At 41.2% G+C, this 21,677-nt stretch overlaps 1 protein-coding gene across 1 annotated transcript in view; it reads left to right on the top strand.

The window, feature by feature from the left end:
- wdr59 (WD repeat domain 59) overlaps window positions 1–21,240 on the top strand; it is a 30,546-nt gene extending 9,306 nt beyond the window's left edge. The window contains exons 5-24 of the mRNA XM_022251626.2: window positions 5,719–5,837; window positions 6,571–6,659; window positions 7,428–7,544; window positions 8,270–8,347; window positions 8,984–9,143; window positions 9,824–9,903; window positions 10,366–10,692; window positions 11,280–11,444; window positions 12,157–12,252; window positions 12,646–12,793; window positions 13,360–13,426; window positions 13,969–14,092; window positions 14,816–14,976; window positions 15,173–15,254; window positions 15,856–15,968; window positions 16,541–16,661; window positions 17,574–17,734; window positions 18,540–18,682; window positions 19,164–19,280; window positions 20,194–21,240. Of these exons, the coding sequence (XP_022107318.2) occupies window positions 5,719–5,837; window positions 6,571–6,659; window positions 7,428–7,544; window positions 8,270–8,347; window positions 8,984–9,143; window positions 9,824–9,903; window positions 10,366–10,692; window positions 11,280–11,444; window positions 12,157–12,252; window positions 12,646–12,793; window positions 13,360–13,426; window positions 13,969–14,092; window positions 14,816–14,976; window positions 15,173–15,254; window positions 15,856–15,968; window positions 16,541–16,661; window positions 17,574–17,734; window positions 18,540–18,682; window positions 19,164–19,280; window positions 20,194–20,366 (2,641 nt within the window). The 3' untranslated portion in view covers window positions 20,367–21,240. The remainder of the gene's footprint in view (window positions 1–5,718; window positions 5,838–6,570; window positions 6,660–7,427; window positions 7,545–8,269; window positions 8,348–8,983; window positions 9,144–9,823; window positions 9,904–10,365; window positions 10,693–11,279; window positions 11,445–12,156; window positions 12,253–12,645; window positions 12,794–13,359; window positions 13,427–13,968; window positions 14,093–14,815; window positions 14,977–15,172; window positions 15,255–15,855; window positions 15,969–16,540; window positions 16,662–17,573; window positions 17,735–18,539; window positions 18,683–19,163; window positions 19,281–20,193) is intronic.
- Window positions 21,241–21,677: the final 437 nt, after the last annotated feature.

Below are 21,677 nucleotides of genomic sequence, written 5' to 3'. Positions count from 1 at the left end.
ACAGTGTAGTTGTCACTTATTTCAAGTGCCTTCATTAATTATTATACACGGATTGGCTTTACTCTGTACACACATATAACCACTGTAAGCTCATTTATTAACTGGGCAAACTCACCATGACACTAATCTAATAAGATGTCTACAGAGAGTGTGATATGGCATGCTTTAGCCAGTTGAGTCACCCCAACTTAGAATGCTGCCGTGCTAGTGAAGGCACCCATGTCTGAGTCATGTCCCAACGTCAGGGGTTCAACACTCCGAAGGAACTGGAGGCCAAGCGGTTCAACGACAACGAGGAGAACCGATTGCGGCTGCAGAAGCGGCTGTATGAACAGGAACATCAGCACTCGGAGCGTGTGGTCAACAAGAACATGCGCAGCCTGAAGGATGGCCTCCACCTGCTGCATTCCAGCACCGGCTCCCTGTCGGCATTCGCTTCCTACCAGGACAAGCGGGTGCCGCTCTTCATGTACGGGCAGAGGCTGGAGAGCCGCAAGTACAGCAAGCGCATTTCACTGCTGCGGTTCTTCCACCAGCAGAGGCGTCCACCAGAGAGGGACATCAAAGAGGAGTTTGAGCATCAGGAGGTGGCCCGAAAGGTGGATGACAGAACTCCGGATGAGATATTTGACTCCATCTTGCAGAAGGTGGAACAGGACATGGAGGTGTCTGAAGAAAGAACCATTGGCTGGAATGATCAGCTTGACACCTCAGAACCCAGAGAATATATGACAAGGCGACCAAAGGCCCCCTCTGCAGTCACAGCTTCCCGTTCAGGGTTCAACTCTCTCAAAGCAAGACCCAAAACTGCACCATGCCCCTCGAGCAAACCACCATCCTTTGAGGAATTTCGGAAGCGAGTGGATTCGCTGCTGCAAGAGGAAGTCCGACCATTATCCGGCACTTTCAGTGCCGGGACACTGGACAGAGGTCACAGTGCGGGGTCAAGGTTCACGATGATGACGGAGCCCGAGCGACAGCGGAATGCCTCAAGGGCATCCACATGGTCTCACAGATCGAAGCAGACACTGAGTTCCCGGTCACAGCGCACACTGGCCAGCGGCAGTCACCGGCCGCCCAGCAGCAGGTTTACCCCAACAGATGACCCCTTACTCTCTGTGGAGGCCTTCATCCAGAGTGAATTGAGTGATCCCCTGTTGCCGTACCAACCGGCTGAGACCAGCAAGTGGATGCAGCGGCGGCCCAGCGCATATGCACCAACATTCTCAAGCAGACAGCACAGTCTCATTTCTGTGATGGTTAACTCTAGTAAGAAGAAAAAGCCAGACAAATCTACCAGTATGTGAAGGGATTGTTTGATGAACTACAGTACCCATTGTCTAAAAGGGCATGGGCATGAGCTGTATTTTGACTATGGACAGGTAAAGTAATCTTGTTGCTACTGGCAACCTACAATGTAGATGTACATACTCTATGTCAGTACCCCTCACTGAGTTGGTGCGCATGTATACCGAATCCCACTACAGCCAGAAGCCAGTAAAATGGCTCTTGACTTGGACAGGTGGACCCCAAACTGTAATTGATCAAAATGAAGCTCAGATATACATGTAGTTGTTTGCCCCTCACTTCCATACCGATTAGTATTTCAACACCCAAAGTTCCTTTTGCTAACTTGCACACGATGAAAATCCATTTTCCGCCAAATTTTTGCCTCTTTTTCTTATGTACAGTGTACCTCCAAAGTAACAAAGTTGGAAGTGAAACCAACATTGTAGAGGGGATTTTTTCAGTTTTGCCTGGTTTTCCCTGACATTTCCCTACTTGTGAATAATTAGGAATATCATGAACGCTCTAATGAGAAAGTATCATGCAAAAAGGAAACCGTATGAGTGAGAACAGAAAGTTTTTGTTTGTGCATTTTAGTCGTGCAGTTTGATGTCATTGTACGTATTAGTGTAATGCAGTAAAGGTCAACTCATACCAAAACGCACTCATATCCAGGGGGTGTGCGTGTACGTGTATGCCGTGCCCCAAAACCGGACATCTCATTTTTGACTGCTGTCAGTCATGTCGGACTCAGTGCGGAAACTTGAATCTGCATGAAAAACGAACCACATTTCAGACAAATGGCTCTCGATCTTGAAGAAATGAACTGATGGATACAAACAATTCATCAGTCTTCCAGACTGATTGACCCTAGGGAAATTTGATAAAAGTGTGAAAATTGGGCACCAAGTAAGGTGAAAAACATGGAAAATGATGAAACAATGAGTCCCAATGAAAAACGATGTGAAGTTAAAAAAAACGGTTATCATGTGGCATCAAAGTTACTTGAAGGTAAACCCACCAAAATGTGAAAATGAGACACAAAGTTACGTAAAAAAATAATTTTTTTTTCATTGTCGTAAAGATGACATTTTTCACTTCTTGAATTATTTTCTGGAGACCTTTCTTACCAGAAGCTTTTAAATATCACCATTTGATAGATTCGTGGCAATTTATTCACACAGGTGCTGTTCAAGGGAAATGGCAGGACCAGTCCCTCACATGTATACCTGTACAGTACATGTACTTTGTGACATGATCTCAATCTTAAAAAGTGCTGATGTCTGTTTCAGTTAATGCTCTATCGTTGTACTGGTGCATGAGACAACTTCACCTGTTGGTTGAATGTGGATATTTACATCCATTTTCATTCACTGAAAATTAGTGAGAAGACAAGGTTCGGTACTGTGTTAGAAGGGAAATTGTCCTTCAATCAATCATGGTTTACATATTAACAGCTGTCACGTATATCGTACAGAAGGTGGATGGTCCAGTAGCAGTCTTCACTTGTAAAAGTGAATTGCCATAATAAAGACCTTGGGGACAGTTTCTTACAATGAAGGTGCTGGTACTTTTAGATTTGACAGACTGAAGAGACAACTTCACAGAAGATGGCTCTGTCAAAACACTGAGGGACCATTTGTCTTGCGAAGCACAATAGGAGTGTGGCCAAAATCAGACAGGGCCGGAAGTACTAATTAGTCATTTACTTGATCAACTGATGTGCAAGTTACTTGACGACAAACTTGATTTTAATTGTGAACCTTTAAGAAAGTGTGACTGAATTGCTAAAACTGATATCTTAAACCTGCTGTACAGATCTCTTTGAATAACATGTACACGTACATGTGTGACCATGAGGAAGACCTGTTCACACAATAATGCCCATCTGGAGGATTGAACTACCAGTAAAGACAGATGGCTTGTTCGTTGTTTCTTATTAAACCTCAATGCAAGAATTAACATAAGAGAAAATTTTAAACATTTGATCAACTGAAGTTGCAGTTGCATTAAATTTTAGTAATTATGATGTATTGACAATATAATTATGCACTCTGCTGTAAAAGCTGGTTGCCAGCAGACATTGCACGTACCGTATGTTGTATACATGTGTAGGCAGACTGCTTCTCACTGGTTTGTGGTATCTACTGGTTCATGTACAGTACATGTATAAGCAGCTACATGTACATGCAATTACATGTAAGCAATTACCTTTTGGCAGCACCAGGAAAGCCTGGAAAGTTAACTTTGCATAAAACTTTACATTTATATTAGTTAAGTTATATCGGAAACAGTGTATTCAAGTGATATTTTTATTTCATTTCAGATTGTTAAAATGCATGAAACATGAAAGTGCACATCATTTTAATATGGTAAACATGTATGTAACATGCAGCTGATGTTAAATTATGCAAAATCATGTGTTTATTTAATTTGCATTTATGACAAGCCCTGTTAAATATTTGGCTATGCATCATGTTACACAGTTTTGAATGTTATTTGCATAATCTTTTGCATAGAACATTTCTTAACAATGAACAACTTTGTGATGATTAAAAACTAGCAATTATGAAATTTATCTTAAACGTAATGTATGGCCGGAGTCATTCTTAATGGGGAAGTGCGATTGTAAAAGGGGTCTAACATGTATTCTTTGGTCATCACAAACTTTATACATGTACATATTCAAAAATTAACGTTTCCTCTCAGAAAAGCCATAAACGGTACTTAAAAAGGTTGAATCCTCCCCTTCTGAAAATGGCCCCCTCCCACAAAAAATTGGTTCAGGATCCATTTCTACCGGTATTTAGCCTTGGTTGGTGTGAACCTTCTGTGTTTGCAGAACATGTGTGTACATGTACATGTATGTTGTTGGTGCTCTACCTTTACATGTACATGTAAGCCTGAGTCCCATTGTGGCCAAAATAATCCTGACACTCAACAGTACTTCAGAGTTGTAAACAGGTCACTTAATCTGCTGGCCAGAGTTGAGTTGGGTCATTAATCATTTTTGGAACACAGTACAATAAATTAATTAACACAAGATTGGTTCCCGCTCCTGCTAATAGAATGCCATGCAGAACTGAGCTACATGTACAGGTGCAGAATAGTGAACACGTGGCTCAAGGGTCCAGCACTCTACATGTCATTCACTCTATACAACTTCCACTTCATGTTATACAAATGTTTGGTGGTTGTGTCGAGCACCTGCTTAGGATATCACAGTGTTCATTCCATTATAAGTGTGGTCTGCAGTGGTAAGGATATTACTTCATACCCCTATACATGTACATGTAGGTTCCATTGGGATTCATTTTTCCTGAAACGTGGTCATAAGTACAGTAATACGGTAGTGGTCATTGTTTTTAAGTTTGGCTTGTTGATTACTGATCTGTCAGTCCACAAAAATTATTGAGGAAATTGGCAACCATATCCACTGGTACAGTATGTGTCAACATTTTTTTAACACTGTTAAAAGGCCTACATGTAAATCACCGAGGTGGAAAAAAAAATGTTCTTACGAAGTTAAAAGAATATCATCTTGAAAGAAACTGTTTTTAATTTTAATTTCAACCTTTCTCCTCAAGGAAATGAAATACCTACAGTACACATGGTATACATGTATTCGTCCCCATTCTCATGAAGACATGTTGACAGTAGAATTTTTCTGCCGAAAAGTAGGTCAAGTAAGATTTTTGTTTTCATGAAGAGCCTCACATCTTTATTACAATTTAACAGTTGCGCACATGAACATGTGGGCTCCTTACCTATGGAAAAATACATCGCACAGAAGGGCCAAACAGTAGGAAAACATGGATTTTTTATTTCATGAACAGACACACATCTTTTCTAATTGATTTTGGTTAATTAACCATTTTTTTCAATTTAATTACCTGTACTTGGTTCAGGCAAAAGTTATCTCACAAAGAGCCATTTGAGGTTTTACTGCGTTTACTTGTTGCTGTTTTGAAAGAGGAGAAGCTTCTCGGGCAATTTCTCGAAAACCATTGTTTTCCCCCAAAATCTACATGTGTGGCTCTTCATGAATACAGTGATGACATGTATTGATATTTGAGAATTCAGGCACGAGTATTGCTAGAGGAGACGTGTGGGGGTTGTCACACCCCCTGTTGGTTAGTTTTGTTGACAAAATCATGGTCTGTCGGCAAAATCAAAAAATGTCAGGTACAGGTGTACATGTAAGTGTTGGGCCAGGGAATCAGACTACAGTACACTCCGGTTTTGCATGATGGTCTGTCCGCAAATTTCATGTGGCACCCCCCCATTCAAAATGGTCTACCGGTAGCAATGCCCTTGAATTTACGCCTGTGAAAAATGGAAGTTGCTTAAAACGAAAAGAGAACAATAAATGCTTTAGAGATTTCTTTTTCCTCTATTCTTCACCTTCTGTTTCTTCATAATAACCTTCAGTGATCTGAACTGGTCAGTGTTTGAGCCAGACTTGCTGGCGACCTGCTCTGTTGATACTTACATCTATCTGTGGGACACCAGGGAACCTAAGAAACCATCCCTGGCATTCTCAACATTTGGTGAGTTCTTGAAAAGTCAATGTATACAAGTATTGTTATTGAACTTTTATCAATGAAGTTTCACATTCGTGAAACTTGTATTGTACAAGTACATGTCTAGATCTGCATATTCTGTGCTCCTTTCCCCTGAAGGGACTGCTGATTGCATTAGCCATATCCTACAAACCTGACAAAGAAAACTAGTTACAAAAGAAGCAAAATTTTTGGTAAATTTATATTACAAAACAATATGCCAGTACATGACCCCCCTCATTTAACTTACATGTAGAAACAGGGCTGAAGTGTCATAAGCTACTATGTGGAAAATGACACTTGATCCACATGTATTCCTCAACTTTCAATACCCTTAACTATCAAAGTTTTTTTGCAAAGCTTTCTGTACACCAGGATTGTTTTGAAATATGAAAATAAATAGCGGGGAAGGGAATTATCAAACATCAGAATTGACAGTCACATTGTGAGGGTTTTTTATATTTAGTCACTTGATAAAATAGAACTTTTCGAATGGTGAGGGTAGAGTTTGACATTTGACAAAGGTGGTATGTGAAAGGAGTTTGAACTTTAAATCAGTCTGTTTATTTCATACCACTGTGCAGTTTAAATTATTTTCTGACTGGAAATAGAACTACAGCTAATGAATGACATCAGATTTGATGTCACAAGTTTGGCATTCGTGTTTGCTTTTCCACTACGTATGAACTGGCCATTTGCATTCTGATTCCATGCATATCAGCCGGAGCTGCCCAAGTGAAGTGGAATAAAAGAAACAGTAACTACCTAGCCACGGTGCATGAGGGGGACATCAGACTGTGGGATAAAAGGGTATGTACCAGTAGGAAGGATTAGAAGAGAAACTAAATGATTCAAAATTGGTAACCATTATGCAAATGAGTAAATGAATATTAATCAATTTATATTTGTAGTGCATTTCTTATTTTAATTTCCAATAGACATAAAATCAACATTCAAGATGAAAGCCCGCTGTAGTTAAAAACATGAAATAAATAAGGCTAACCAGAAAATAAAACGAAAGTTTGTGGAAGAATTTATGGCATATCTCAAGGAGAAAGGCATATGCAGTCAAACAGGGCAGAGCAAATCAGGCCTTATTAAAGGTTTTAGCATCGTGAAGTTAAAAATGCCCTGAATTGGAGACTCCCTTCTCTGTATGTAAACCCATTTACTCCTAATCCCATGTTTGGAATGATATCTGGAATGATTTTCATTTAATTAGTTTCAAAATGTTACTTGAACTGGAGATGGAGCATGAGGCCACTGGTGAAGCCGGGATTTTGGAGATGGCATAAAGTAATGTTCTGCAGTGTTTGTCACAATGAGGTGGCCTCAAAATGGAACCAAAGAGAACGGAAAACAGGGCCGTGCTCTGGAGAGATCCAAATCATGCAAGGGGTGTGGGTAGGGGGGACCTGTAATCTAGGCAAATAAGTGTACAGCGTAAGGGGCGAAAAGGCCAGAAAACATTCCATCCGAAATGTGACAGATACATAAATCAACTTCTGAGTAACAGCAACAATAATATTCACATTTTCTGTCCTCACATTTGTACTGTCTTTCTTTGTGTCTGTGCAGAAAAACAGCCAGGCAGTCCAGTACATCTCGGCCAGCTTGAGTAAGATCCACGGACTGGACTGGGACCCGGGCAGTGAGTTCTTCCTGGCGACGGCCAGCCAAGACTGCACAGCTAAGGTAGGGATGATGCTGCCAAAACTTTTACTCCCAACAAGTCATATTGTCAAGTTCTTTACACGTTCATGTACACGTTTATTCACAGGCGACTGATCCGTCGTAATTTTAACCCCAACGGAGCGAGGGAGTGGAGGGGATTGGCAGAATATTTGAATATTTTGTCGTACTTTCTGAGAATCATTTTGACACCCGATGAAAAAAAGACATGCATGTACCATCCTCTTGAATTGCCCACTTTATTCAAGAGGAGGTCAGTTGGCACTGGGTCAGTGCAAATACATGTGCATGCACAGGTAGGCTGGCACAGATGAGGTTGGGAACTTTAAACGACCGTAACAACGAATCCCAGTGTCAGATTGATTGAAACTTCACAGATGGGTATAGGATGAATGCCTTCATACGCCTGTCTAGATTGAAAATGATGGGCCATGGAACAGCAAAGATCCTTGGGGCAACAGCCAAGATCCTGGGGTTGGAGATGAAGGGGGAAAAGGAGATTACAAGGAATTTAGAGTGAACTGTAACAAGGACACTCCTATGCTGTGTTTCATGCATTGTTTCTGCTTAATTCAAAAGTACATGTGCAGTGCCTATGGACTGGGATGACCTCTTAACCCCAGAATAAAACTCAAATTTACTTTTGACTAACAATATTGTAAAGCATAATTTGCACCTTTGATGGCATCGAATTAATGTCTCTCTTGATTTCTTTCTGTGCGATGTAGTTCTGGGATGTCCGTGAGCCTAAAAAGACCATTTTGGAACTGAGAACCAACACCCCATTGTGGAGGACACGCTACACCGTGAGTACCGAATAGCTTGAATTTAACCTAGGATCCGTGGACTTATATGGCTTGTCATTGCACTGATAACCAAAACTCTGCATGCAGTGGGTGCCACCTAAGCATATCCGGTCAGTTCTCGGAAGTGGTATTCTGCTGTATACATGTACGTCTTGTCTCTCTCAGATGCTCATGTCGTATTGATTGCCACGTGTATCACCATATGGAACGTCAGAGTTTTGTGATGCATATCAGCACTGCTGTATGTGCAAGATTTTGGGATGAACATGGGTGCCTGCAGAGAACATGTGTCCAGTACACTTTTTTTTACCTTTACAGAAGAACAACTGACGGTGTTCAAAACGTTAAATCCTACATGTACATCATAAATGTACATGTAGCAGTCACCATTCTTTTGTCACATGTCTTGTGATATAGTCTATTCATATTCTAGTATTAAGCGGTCACAGCGTTATTTTGTACATGGGGGGGGACGTGTGTATATGCATGCGAGGGATACCATGCAGTGCTGGCTGATGTGAAGTCTAACAGTGAGTGTGACATGCAGTCCTATTGCCTTGTCACGTGATCATTCTGGGCCAATGAAAAAATAGTGTTTAAAACAGGGGTATGACAAGAATTTTTTTTTCTGGACAGCCATTTGGTGACGGCGTAGTGACAGCCACTGTTCCTCAGCTGAGACGAGGGGAGAAGAGTCTACTCCTCTGGAGCCAGTCCAACCCCCTTGGGCCGATACATTCCTTCACTGGTCACACTGACGATGTGCTGGACTTCCAGTGGAAAACACAGACGGAAGGTGAGCCGAAATCCATCCTGATTTGAGAAGAGCGCACCATATTTTTACTGTGTTGTGATGATACCAGACATTATTTTAAAGCCCAACCGGCCATATGGTAGTTGAGACCATCACAAGTCATTCGGTCTTAAGCAACATGTACATGTAAGTCACAAACTCCTCAGATAAACCACGAGAGAAGTCATTCCTTTGTCGTTGTTCACCCTCTTACTTGTGACCCAACTTGTGATGGACTGTACTGCAGCACTGCCCAAAAAGACAAGAAGCGAATGCTTTCAGGGAATAACAAACCCTTGGAAGAAGCTGCCTGAAGCATTAAGGTGGTATTTGTAAACCTTGGTTTAGCGATGGAGTGCTTGGAAGTTCTTGGACTAGGTGCAGGACATCCTGAAAGGTCTCCATAGAGAGTCGTTTTGCTCGACAAAAGAAGTTTAGGAAAGGTGCAGTGCATGGCTATCTTACATGTAAATGAATGTGATCGGAGTTATGCTCTTGAAATAAATGTGTCTGCCAGTCGCACAGGTCATAGTGCAAAAGAAGAGTGACTTTTTTATCTGAAATTCACATGTTGCCAAAGTATCAGAATTACCATTCAGCAAAGCATGTCAACTGGACCACCAACAGAGGGCTCCCTTTTATAATCATCATCGATGGGGGATTGTTGTGTTTTTTGTGGACAGGCTCAAAAGATTTCCAGTTGATCACATGGTCCAGGGATCAGAGTCTGAGGATATGGCGTGTGGAGCCACATCTTCAGAAGGTAAAGTGAAATTTGCCTGTATTTTGTTAACTTGTTGTTTTGTGGTCCTTTATTCTGTATTTATTTTTTTTTTTGCTGTGATCTGTAGTGAATTCACTCATTGAAGAGTCCAACTTATCCAGATTAGTTTTAAAGCTTTCGAATAGTCTCCGTGTCCCACATTCTGAAAACTCAAATGCTCAGTTGATAATTGTCAGTTTTGTGTTGTTTTTTTGTTTTTGCTCTATACCATGTTGTGGTTCTCTTCCCCACCCCGTTTTAACAATGATCTTGAACTGCATTGAGGCCTGGAGTTACTCGGGGCAGTTGATTGTATACATGGAACATATAGAGAGAAATAAGTCGAGGGAGATATGTTTGAACATGCATGTATTTCCTTCCCTGGTATGGCACACACATATATGTAACACCCAGCTGACCTGATGTTGACCAGTGGCTTGTCTGTCTCCGTTTCCACTACAGCAATGTGGAGTGGACATCCCCGAACCTGTTTCCCCAGATCCCCAGCAGAAGGACCCCCTGATCGGCAGCTACGAGTTTGTGACAACCCCCAAGGACATCCAGCCATCCCCTGACAATGTCGGGTCCCCGGGGGGTGCCTCCATCCCCACTCAGGTGGTTCACAGCAAAGCCCTGGAGTTGAACGGTTCAGGGGGTGACGTAGGGGGCCCGGAGACCGCCAGCTCGGCAGGCTTGGTGGCCAGCGGGAGCTACACTCAGAAGGCATCAGTCATGGAGCAAGAGTTCGCTGCTGTAAAAGTCAACCTTCCAAACGTGACCATTCAGAAGGTATTTCTTTGCAATCTTGTTCCCATTTTCCCTTGTACTACATGTACCCTCGCCTTGACTCTCCAACCACAAAGATGAGATTGAGGATAAAACGCGAAACATTTAGTCACAACATTAAATGAATGTCTGATTTCATCTTGCTCAACTCAATATATGACTTGGTCCAAGAAAAACAAGACTCAAATTGTCAAGAATTGGATAACCAAATTTTTACAACTATAACAAACAAACAAACTGTGTATTAATTTTTGCTTGGGTGAATTGTGAGCTGTGTGCTGTCTTGGAGTGAGTCCTTATTGTTGAAGTTTAGGAAAATGCAAAGTAAAACCAGACACGTTCATCAATGTAAGAATTCAGTTTCATCATATCTAAAGTATTTCTATTGCTTCTGTCCATTTGAACAAAGTAAAGTAGTATTTGTGAATAGTTAATCACCCTTAAATCGAAGTAATGAGTTGTTATTGGGAACTTATAGTTTTTTGTTAGTTCTTAATGAACAGTGCAAATGGTATCTAGTGTCTTGTTTCATCAACCGAGCCACAAAACCAAACTTCCAACTTTTGGTGTATGACTTCCCTTGTTTCCAGATGGACGTTGAAGGTCAGTTCTGCACAGTAAAAGCCTTCTCACATCGCCACATCATCATCATGAAGATCATTTTCCCTCCCTCCTACCCAGAGAAAGCCACGCCCCAGCTAGTCTTTCTTCCAGCCACCACACTGGACAGTAATGTCAAGCATAAACTCTTAAAGGCAGGTTTCAGTCACCCCTGAAAATCCTGAACTGTAACTTGTTGCACATGATTATCCATAAGTTAAGGGAAGCTTTGCATAGCTGCGTGTAACAAGAGAAATTCATCTGAAGTTAGTCTTGAGGTTTTTGCAAATGATTGTACTGTAAAATGATGTATCATAAATCCTTCAGGTGGTATCACTTACATCTAATATATTTCACGCCATTAGAAATATTGTGCACACAAGTTGTGTATTTGCCTTGGGAAAGTTTGCTGATTAAATCACCATTTTGAGTGGTTGGTTTGTCAAAAATAAGGCAATTCGCATTTTGCACATGCAAAGATATGTAGGTTTCTTATAATAAGTGCCAACATTTGGTGATGCAACCAACTACCATGGTAGTTCTTTGCATCACGTACATGTACATGTAGTGTTTCTAAGCTGAATGTGTATCCTGCACATGCACCAAGTTAACAGTCCTTAATTTTTACTCTTCAAGGGAATGAAATAGGGACACTTGATACTAAAAAGCGTTCTATAGTGTAATTGCACAGGAGAGAATGTCAGTACTCTCAGTTTCAAAACATAGTCAACCTGAAGCCAATGTTAAAAAAGTATCCCCAGATATTCAGACTATGTAGTAGTTACAACTTTTTCAGGAGAATTATTTAATTAATTTTTTTTTTTTTAATACAGCTGTCCACTTTTCCTCTTTTCCTTATCGGGGCAGATTCTGGAAGACACCTGCATCCGACAAATGGAGAACAACAAACTGTGTCTGGAAGCCTGCCTCCAGCAGCTGTCTGTCAGCATCGATGGCTTGAAGGTACCAGTCTTGACATGCGCATGCACTGATGCTGCTTCCCAATCTGTTGTCAGTCTGCATCTTTGCCCATTGGAAATACACAGGGCTGTGCTGACAACAGACTGCCAAAGCATGACAAATTGTGGACTCTGCCTAAAGATTCCGTCCACTGTAGATGTACTTTGCTGCCATGGAACTAACACCTGCAGCCGATTTCACGAAACTTTACACAATGGCATAACTCCACTTATGCCTTATTTTGTTGCGTAAGTTGCACAACAAATTAAGACTGATTTCACAAAATGCTCTGTAACTTACGCAGTCATTTTAGGTTTAACTAGGAACAATCATGAATGGGACGGAGGGGAGGGTTATATATAAAACTAACCACCAGTTAATTTCCTGCGATACCAGTTGACTTCAGAGATTCCGTCGGAGCCACCCAAACCTGCTACACCCTCCAGCTACAAGCAGACCTCATCCTTTCTGAGTAACTATGGCAGCCAGCTGGACAGAAACATTCCCTTCCCGAGGACCTCAGGAGCAAGATTCTGTGGCGTTGGTGAGTTGAAAATGTTGACTCGTCACAATGACAGTGATAAATTCTGGAATTTATCACCTTACATCTTGGTGGATTTACTTGGGTGAGAATGAGTGCACATGCTGTTGAAGTTACAAGTTCAGATCACATATTTGTCAATTTCCCATTTTTAGCCAAGAGATTATAATTAATGTAGTTAGTTGACATGGCTTCTTTCCTCTTGCTCATCCTAATTTTTTGGAAATGTCCTGTAGAAAAACCCTCACCACGAAGTACCATCACATTAGCATTACATGCATGTACCCAGTTTGGGCATTTCTTTGTCTCTGTGTAGTTAAGAAAATTCAGAGAAAGAAATTGTTTTCCTTCATTGTGAACACTTTCAACATTTTTTATTTATGGCTTGTTATCAAACCCACTCAAAGCATATAATTCTTGTTCTGCCAAGAATACAATATGGATGTCAATGTATTCAAGTATATGTGATTTAGAGAACTTTAATTTGTTTACGGAAACTTGTTGAGCCTGCGCACCATTTCCTGAGGATTTACCTTTATCTGTTTGCAAAATGTGTTCTTCCCTGGTAGATAAGCTGGTGGTGTTTCTGCGGCCAGGTAACATCAAGAAAAGCGGCAGTCATCACGGCACACCAAGGTGCGTTCTTTCTTTTGTTCTTGCAGTAACAAGGTGTTCTGTAGCACCACGAGAGATCTCTTTTCCGGAGTGGATGGATTCTGAAGGGAACCATTGTATTTGATGGTTCAGACAATTTGCTTTCACCAATGTCAGTCTTCTAACCCTTATGATGCTATGACCACCGTTCAGACTTTCCAATGATAGGCACATGTCACCCACAATTTTCATTTAAATGCTGCCTAAGTTTGATTCTAGCCGCCCAAAATATCTTCAAGCCACCCCTGACGACACAAGTTGCAGCCAGCTGATCATTAAGAAAATATGCCAAATGAGAACGGTTTTTTATTTTTTTATATTTTCTAATTCTTGTATTTATTTTGGACATAAAGTAAAGTTTATTAATTACCTTTTCATTTATTGCAGTCCTTAAATGTAATTGTTTCCTAACTGTGACATTGATTGCCATAACCTTGGGTCATACTTTCTTTATTAGTAACAACACTTCATAATTACTCTCTAAATAACAATGTTAAACAGAGATAATTTTATCCATGTTGCAGGGCCCTGTCATCTCTGAGCACGCTCAACTTGTTAAGGCCATTGCCCATGGGCCAGGGCCCTAGCAGCCAATTGCCCGAGGCCGTGCCATCATTGCTGCGCAACTTTTACAAAGAGAGGGAAAAGGTAGTTGACCTTTTTCCTGAACATACCCATCAACTTAGATGTCTTCAAAGCAGAGAAACACGTTGTTATAGTTGACACTTCCTGAGCACAGAGTTTAGTCCTTGTCATGCTTGAATTTTCTGACAAGATTCAGCGAGATTTTGAATGCACTGTGGGAAGGTAAAGGGTCTATGAAATTCATAGATCACAGTGTGTATTATGAAATGATGAGCCAGCTAGATCATTACTGAAGTGATCTTTTTTTCTCTCCTCGTGTCTCTTCGTACTGTCATGGTGATTTTTTACGCACTGACGTGTAACAGATTAATGGGGCATTTTCCAAACCATGGCTTCATCTCAAACTTTGTCTACAACACCCTCCAACAGCCTCCTTGATTTGTATCAAGGAGGCTGTTGTTTCTCCTGAATGAAAATGTTTTCATCTCTGGGTTTACAGCATATGGATTGATGCTCATGATTAATTATGGACCTAAAATTCCAAAGTTGGAGGGGGGGAGAGTAAAAGTCTGACAAAGCTGGAGAAAGACAAAGTCAAGTTTTGGAACACCCCATAACTTAGACTGGGAATATATTGTGAAAATAAAGAATGTTTAAAAAAGAGTAAAATAAACATTCTGTGATAATGAAATGAATGGAAATGTTATGCCTTTGTAACAGTTTCTACCTTGATGTTCGATCAATCAATCTCTCGATGGCTATCTTTTCTAATTCCGTCTTCCACAGAAACAGCGCCGGATTGGCAAACATCGCAAGAAAACTTCGGGCTCTGATCCGACATTGACTGCCAAGTCTTCGGGCACCAGCACCACGGGTACCAGCCTGGTGGTGCTGTACAGCGCCGTGGGCCTGACCCCGGTCCACCAAGAGCTGGCCAAGAAATACAAGTATGTTGTAAAACCAGAAGAGCATATTTAACCCTAAATGAACCAGACCAATGGACTTTATTCACAAGTCAACCATACTGAATTAAAAGTCAGATTAACCTTTCATTTCCATTATCATACAAAGTGTTGCTGGTCTTTTTATTGGGATATCTCCTCTATTAGGTTTATAAGACATGACATTCCCCTCCTCTGTTAGGTTTATAAGACATGACATTCCCCTGATGTGCACCTTGAATGCAGAAGTAGCAGCGTCTGTTGGAAGGACTGACTTGGTGCAGGTAATAAGACTGAATATGCATGAGTAAAATTAATATTCATGAATTGACCTCCACCCTTTGACCATCAAACAGTTTGATTACGTTGGTAATGTTTTGCCCAGTGTGAATTTGTGATCAAATTCGATTTCTTTTTGTCTTGGTACACGTATGAGCTGGCCGCACTCATCAAATTTTGCATAGCTGTGAAAAGTAGGAGTGAGTGCTGAGTCTGTCAAAGTCTTTCAAACCTGGACTCAATTTCATGGTGCTGCTTACCGTTAAGCAGATTTTTGTTTGTAAACATAGCACAGAAATTGCTTAATGGTAAGCATATTTCACGGTGAACCATGCATGGTTGCTGTGTGCTTAGCGTATTGTATGGGCACGCATAGAGATTTCTATCGCCATGTCATTGAGTTAATCAAATTTTTCCTCCAAGATTAGCTTGTTTTTTGCTGGTGCTTACTGCTTACAGTCTCCATGAAATATACAGAGCCTCTGTCAGTGTAAAATTTCATTCTCATTGGTGCCATGAAATTGGGCCCTGGAATCAAAGCTAAAGAATATGATACTTGTTGGAATCTTCTGGTCAGAGGTATTCCAATATTGTCTCGATGCATAGATGTGGTCCTTGGCTGCCTTGTCCAATAGCAGTGAGCTTCAGCCCTATGCTGAACCTGACGATGAAACGCCCTGGGCCCAGCACCCGTTTGGGAGACAACTGCTGCAGACATTGTAAGAATTATCTTGTGGGATATGTGCATCACACATGAGAACCAGCACGGGTGACATGCACATTTAAAACTATGCTTCAGTCGAGGCAGTTCATACTATAAGCATATGTGAAAGCAAAGTGAATTTGACATCACAAAAAATTTGCAAAATTTTGCCCGTGTTAAAATGTGTTTAAAAGTTTGCGAATTTGCAGCGTGAATGTTTGATCCAACATCACAAATTTGCATTTGTGTCCGCTTTTGCGTGAAGCATGAACCAGCTTTTACAGGGATTCAGTCATGAGGGGCATGGTGATATCTCCCTTGTAAATAAAAGACAGAAAATAAACATGCAGATTACACACGGAGATTGTTGGTGTATGGAGACAAACGGAAAGACAATTCAGAGTGTCAAAGTTTGCTGAGGCAAGTTGAGTTAAAGCTGTGGTTTCTTTTGATTTTCATCTGATCATTAAAAAAACTGTGCCTTTCACTACTCTGTCTTTAGATTTAAGTTTATGAATAATAAACAGTTAGCAAACACTAAGGTCTATTGAATACAGCCCTATGGTCGTCGTGCCTCTCCCTGGCCAGGTTTGACCATTACAGCAGCCTACATGACGTCCAGACGTTGGCTATGCTCAGCTGTGCCTTTGGCTCCATCTCCATCCATTCCAGCCTGCCCCCTGGCAGCCAATCACATGACGTCAAAAGCGTGAGTCATTACATGCGGAGAAACTTCACAGGACGACAGAATGTCATTTACGTTTTGGACAGTGCAGAATGTTTGCTGATGGATGATGTCACAATATTAGACAAGAAACTACATGTAGAGTGAGAGCATCCGCAAATGTTGGCCTTTTGGCTGTGTATGAAATGTCATGTACCGGTTAAGGACAATGAACTGTTTATTTCGTTGAAATCGTGGCCTGCTTGAATGCCTCTTGAATATAGGTTTCAGTGGACAGATGATTATTGAGACCATTAGAAATTAGGCCAGTACAGAACGCATGCAGCTCGAGAAAAAAATTGGTTTTATCACCTTTTTGTACAGTTTTTATTTCAAGAAACTTGCGTGTAAATACAGGAGCATGTTTATGTGAAATGTACAGTACTTATAGTGTGTAAAATGAAATAACTGTGTTGAAAAATGGGATTAGATCGTCAACTTTTCTCGAGGTGCGTACATTTCCTGCAGTATACCAGCCATTTCCATTGGTGACTCATACTGGAAATGTTAATATTCAGAACAAGAGAAGAAAATGTATCCTATCACTTAAGAAAGAAAATCGAAAAGAAAACTTTTCTGGTTCCCAGACCACAAGATTAGAATTGGTTTAGAGATCTTTAGGTTCAGTAGCAACTAACCATGAAAGCATGACTAAAACAGGGGGAATTTGTTTCCAAAAGTTTCCAAACCTGGCTGAGATCTGGCAAACCAGTTTTGTTGATATACATGTACTTTATTTTTAAAATAGGAGATGGTTTCTACATGCCATATACATTATTGATGCAGCAGGGAACCAGCCTGTGAGAATGCATACCGTATCTTTGGGGACCTATTGCAATGCACAGTTTATCCCGAAGACTTGTCTCAGGCTCTGTAGTGTTTCCATTTGGTCCCCAGTATCTTGTGACTGACAGAACAGATCCCATCTTCACCAAGGACTGGCCCAATGAGAAGCCAACGCCGTCGATGAGCTTCTCCGAGTCCCCCGACGACTACCGCTTCGGCGAAAACAGAGACCCAGAGCAGATTGAGAAAGAGCAACACCAACACAGCACCAAGTGAGGACAACGTGAAGGAAAGAATGGGTTTTGGACAGCTGAAATCTTGGGACAGGGACAGATTCTACCTCCTTCCTTCTCTATCATAAACTTCCATGGAAACAAATTACAATGTTGTAATGTAGCTGGAATGACATCCTTGGTGTCCTTGGATATTTGGTGGGGATTTTTATGTGTGTTGAACCACTTCCTGCCGGGCGACCCGTTTTCGGGTACATAGGCTTTATATGCAGAGCCGGGGAGCTCGGAACTGGGACAAAAGAGTTGGGCCTTATAACAAAAGACCGTGCTCAGCACAAAAGACTGAGCTGCTGGGCATTACCGACATATTTTCGCTCTCAATAGTGGAGATAATCCAGCCTTGTTTTGAAGCAATATATCACGGTTTGACACATTTAGAGTGAGCAGATTACCAACGGGGACGAAAACTCTCCACCACCGCAGCGATGAACCACACAGCAATGCTATCTGGCCCCTATTGAAAAGAGGTCAGCAGTGCACTGTGCCGGTTTCGGGAACAAAGGAATCTTACGTAACACTGCAGAATCTGGGCTCTTTTTCCAAGGCTGCAGGCCTGGCTGAAATATTCAGGAGTCAATGACGGTTACTGTCATCTTTAGAGCAGTGCCCAAAGAGTCCTTCATGTGGGTATAAACAGCCATTAAATGAAATGACGAAGTTTTGAAGAATTTTGAAACGGAAAATCTTGAAAAGGACCCGGTATCTTGTGTTGCTCAAGAAAAATCCACCCAGCAGCAAGTGGTTAAAAGTCTACTGACTCACTTTTTACAAATGCTTTTGACAGATTATTGGAGCCTTGTCTAACAGCCCAGTTTGACGCTTTCAAGAAGAGCTATGCTGACATTCTGTACAGGTGTAAACTGCTCAACGAGCGAGCTCAGGTTCTCAACTATCTCTCTTGCCCATCTCTTGGTGACAGTGATCTTTGTGAGTAGACCCACGTATCTTGCCATAAAGCATATGTACATGTAGAAGCAGTGTTGGAGTTGAGTCCATCACAAGTCCAGTCACAATTCCATACCACCAAGTCCATACCACCCAGTCCAGTCACAAGTCCATAGTCCCAAGTCCAGTCACAAGTCCAGTCACAAGTCCATCCAAGTTTTAATTCGAATTGTAATAGCAGCTTAAAAATTGTTTTAAATCCTGTGAGATTTATGCATAACTTGCCTCTAGTCATGCACCTGTGAAAAGTAGCTGTTGTCGACATACAGAATTCTCTGTATGGATGTGACCTATCCCATTTTATTCGTATACGGTTGATAGACTTTAAAACGCACACCATACAGACAAATAGACAAATACACAGACTGACAGTAGACAAAGATAGAGTCCACTGAATTTTGCATGTAGGAGCATACTTCATTTTTCGTCTTGTTTTCATCAATTTGGTTTTTTTTGCACACAGCATTTTCTGATTTTGGAGTATTCTGTCAAAAATGCCACAAACGTTCCTACAAGGTCCAGTGTGAGCACTGCCAGAATTACAGCTTCCAATGTGCCATTTGCCACACAGCCGTCAAAGGTACACCTTTAAGTCAAATTAGCCTTATTCACAAGTCGACTGTCTTGAATCAAGATGGAGATTATCCCACTGAACAATTTTCTTAAAACTCAGTACAGTGGGAATTTAGACGATGCAATTTGGGCAAGTTTAAAATACAGATTTCCATTTTTGTGTGTGATGAGTGGTAAAAATCCATGTCACCTTTATTGCTTATATTAAAAATATTTCTCAATGTGAGGCCATACCTGTCATCATCGCAAAATAGTCTGGCACCCTCCCATTTTGGAGTGATCAGTAAATAAAATGAATTCAGGGAAGCATGATCCATTATGGCCATCTTGTGAATAAACCCTCTGAGAACTGTAGGATCCAAGGTTTCTCCCAGATTAGTTATACATTCATCATACTTCATTGACAGGAAATTTTAATAGGAATACCACATTTAGCAGGTGTCTTGCCTTTGTATTGTCAGTCATTGATAAAATTTGGACAATAGTATGGGACATTTATCTGAATTAAAATTCAATTTTGCTTTGAGGAACAGAGGGTCTGTTAACCGTATTTGGATGAAGAGCGGCTTTCTTTCTAATTGTATGGCCTGTTTACATGTCCCTGTAACATTGTGTGGCCTAGACCCCACAGAAGGTGTAGGTGTCACTTGGCACTGCACAGAGAAATAACCAGAATGTTTAACTGTCCTTCATGTTAAGACGTAGGGAATCCCTGTGTGTAGATGTCATCTGGAGGGAAGTGCTTAAAGCTGGATATAACTTCCTCCGTGTCTAAGCTGACTGGAGGCAGTCAAGAGGGTGTGGGATTCTGAAAGACAACAGTGTGCCACTTATTGATGCATGTGGCGCACGCAAAACGTAAATGCCCTCTTGAGTAATCCAAAATTAAGCAAACAAACTTTCCATCCGACTTCCTACAGGTTCTTCAAGTTTTTGCCTGGCCTGCGGCCACGGGGGTCATACCAGCCACATGCTGGAGTGGTTCAAGACAGAAGATGTCTGCCCAACAGGCTGCGGCTGCCGCTGCCAGACCAACACCAAGCGAGCCTGTGAAGACAGTCCCTTACCCACCGATCCCGTCGTCAACAGGTGACACCTGTTACCTGATGGAAAAGAGGCCACCTAGGATGTAGTGCTGTGTCAATTATTAAAATACTGCGATATTCGATCGGCTCCCAGTTGTCCTGAAAATCAACAAGACCGACCACATAGTATCTTGTTTCCACTTTTGGAGGAACATGGCGTAAGCGATTATTTCAACATCCATTCGAATGGAAGGTGAAATATTCTCATTTTCAATTATTTGAACTGACTCGGCCTCAGCAAAATGGAGGGCCACCCACTTGTGGGGACTTATCACAATTATTGCCATGCCTTTGGCCCATTTTTGGTAGGCAAGAAAATAAAAATAGTCAGGATGTATGTACAGCCCATTTTCATGGTAGCAGTGTCTGACATCGTAGCAAACAAATAAAATTTGGATGACTGGTGCTAAATTTTTTTTTTGGGGGGGGAGTGGAGTTTTATCTGCCCACACTCAACACCCGTAATGAGGAAATCAATTTAAGAATGTTTTACATAGTCGTCTCTTTTTGTCTTTTGGACGCAGTCCTCATCTGACAGAGCTCTGAAATTCTCTGTTTTATGCCATCAAAATTGGCCAACAAAATCCAGCCATCAAATGTTAAACTCGAGTTGTTTTAGGTTTTGAGTTCTTCATTTATTATTTGAAGGGGTCATATAACTCACCATGAGTTGGCTTCCATTTCATGGATGTCCTTGTCAATGCAGAGTTTGTGCTGAAATTTTCATTGGTTAATACTGCTCAATACAAGCACTTCTAATTTTCGGAGCTTATGATTTTCCTAAGCAGTTCTGCGCTTCATATCCTTGATAAAAGTCCTCCCTCTAGCAGATTCCATTTTAGGAAAAAAGAAATAAAATTATTATAAGATATTATTCAAGAACGTGTGAAAAAGCAAGGTCATTCCAAGTCAGATCATGAAATTTCCTGGCACCTCCCACATTAAACTCATGTCTGATTCCCCCCTCCCCCGTTGTAATCAAGGCATTATTATGCCAAATGAATAAATACCTAGGCCCAGTTTCACAGAGCTACTCAACAGCACAAGTTGTACTTACTGCAGCAGACATTGCTTACTGTAAGCAGTATTTCACGACATTGCTTAGCGGGGTTGTGCTTATGCACACAGCACATAAAGATTCCCATTGTAATGTCACTAAGTCAAGTATAAAATGTTTTTTCTTCTGCCGGGTTTAGTGCTCATGGTCTCCATGAAATAAGTGGAGCCTCAGTTAGTGTAAAACCACATGTTCAGCGGCGCTGTGAAATTGGACCGGGGATGAGGTTATCAGTTCTAGACACTATCTGAAACTTCATAAA

The sequence above is a fragment of the Acanthaster planci genome, linkage group LG06 (assembly GCF_054643075.1).
Source record: "Acanthaster planci isolate LZ-2023a linkage group LG06, COTS_SCS, whole genome shotgun sequence".
Classification (NCBI taxonomy): domain Eukaryota; kingdom Metazoa; phylum Echinodermata; class Asteroidea; order Valvatida; family Acanthasteridae; genus Acanthaster; species Acanthaster planci.
This window is presented reverse-complemented; position numbering and strand designations above follow the sequence as displayed.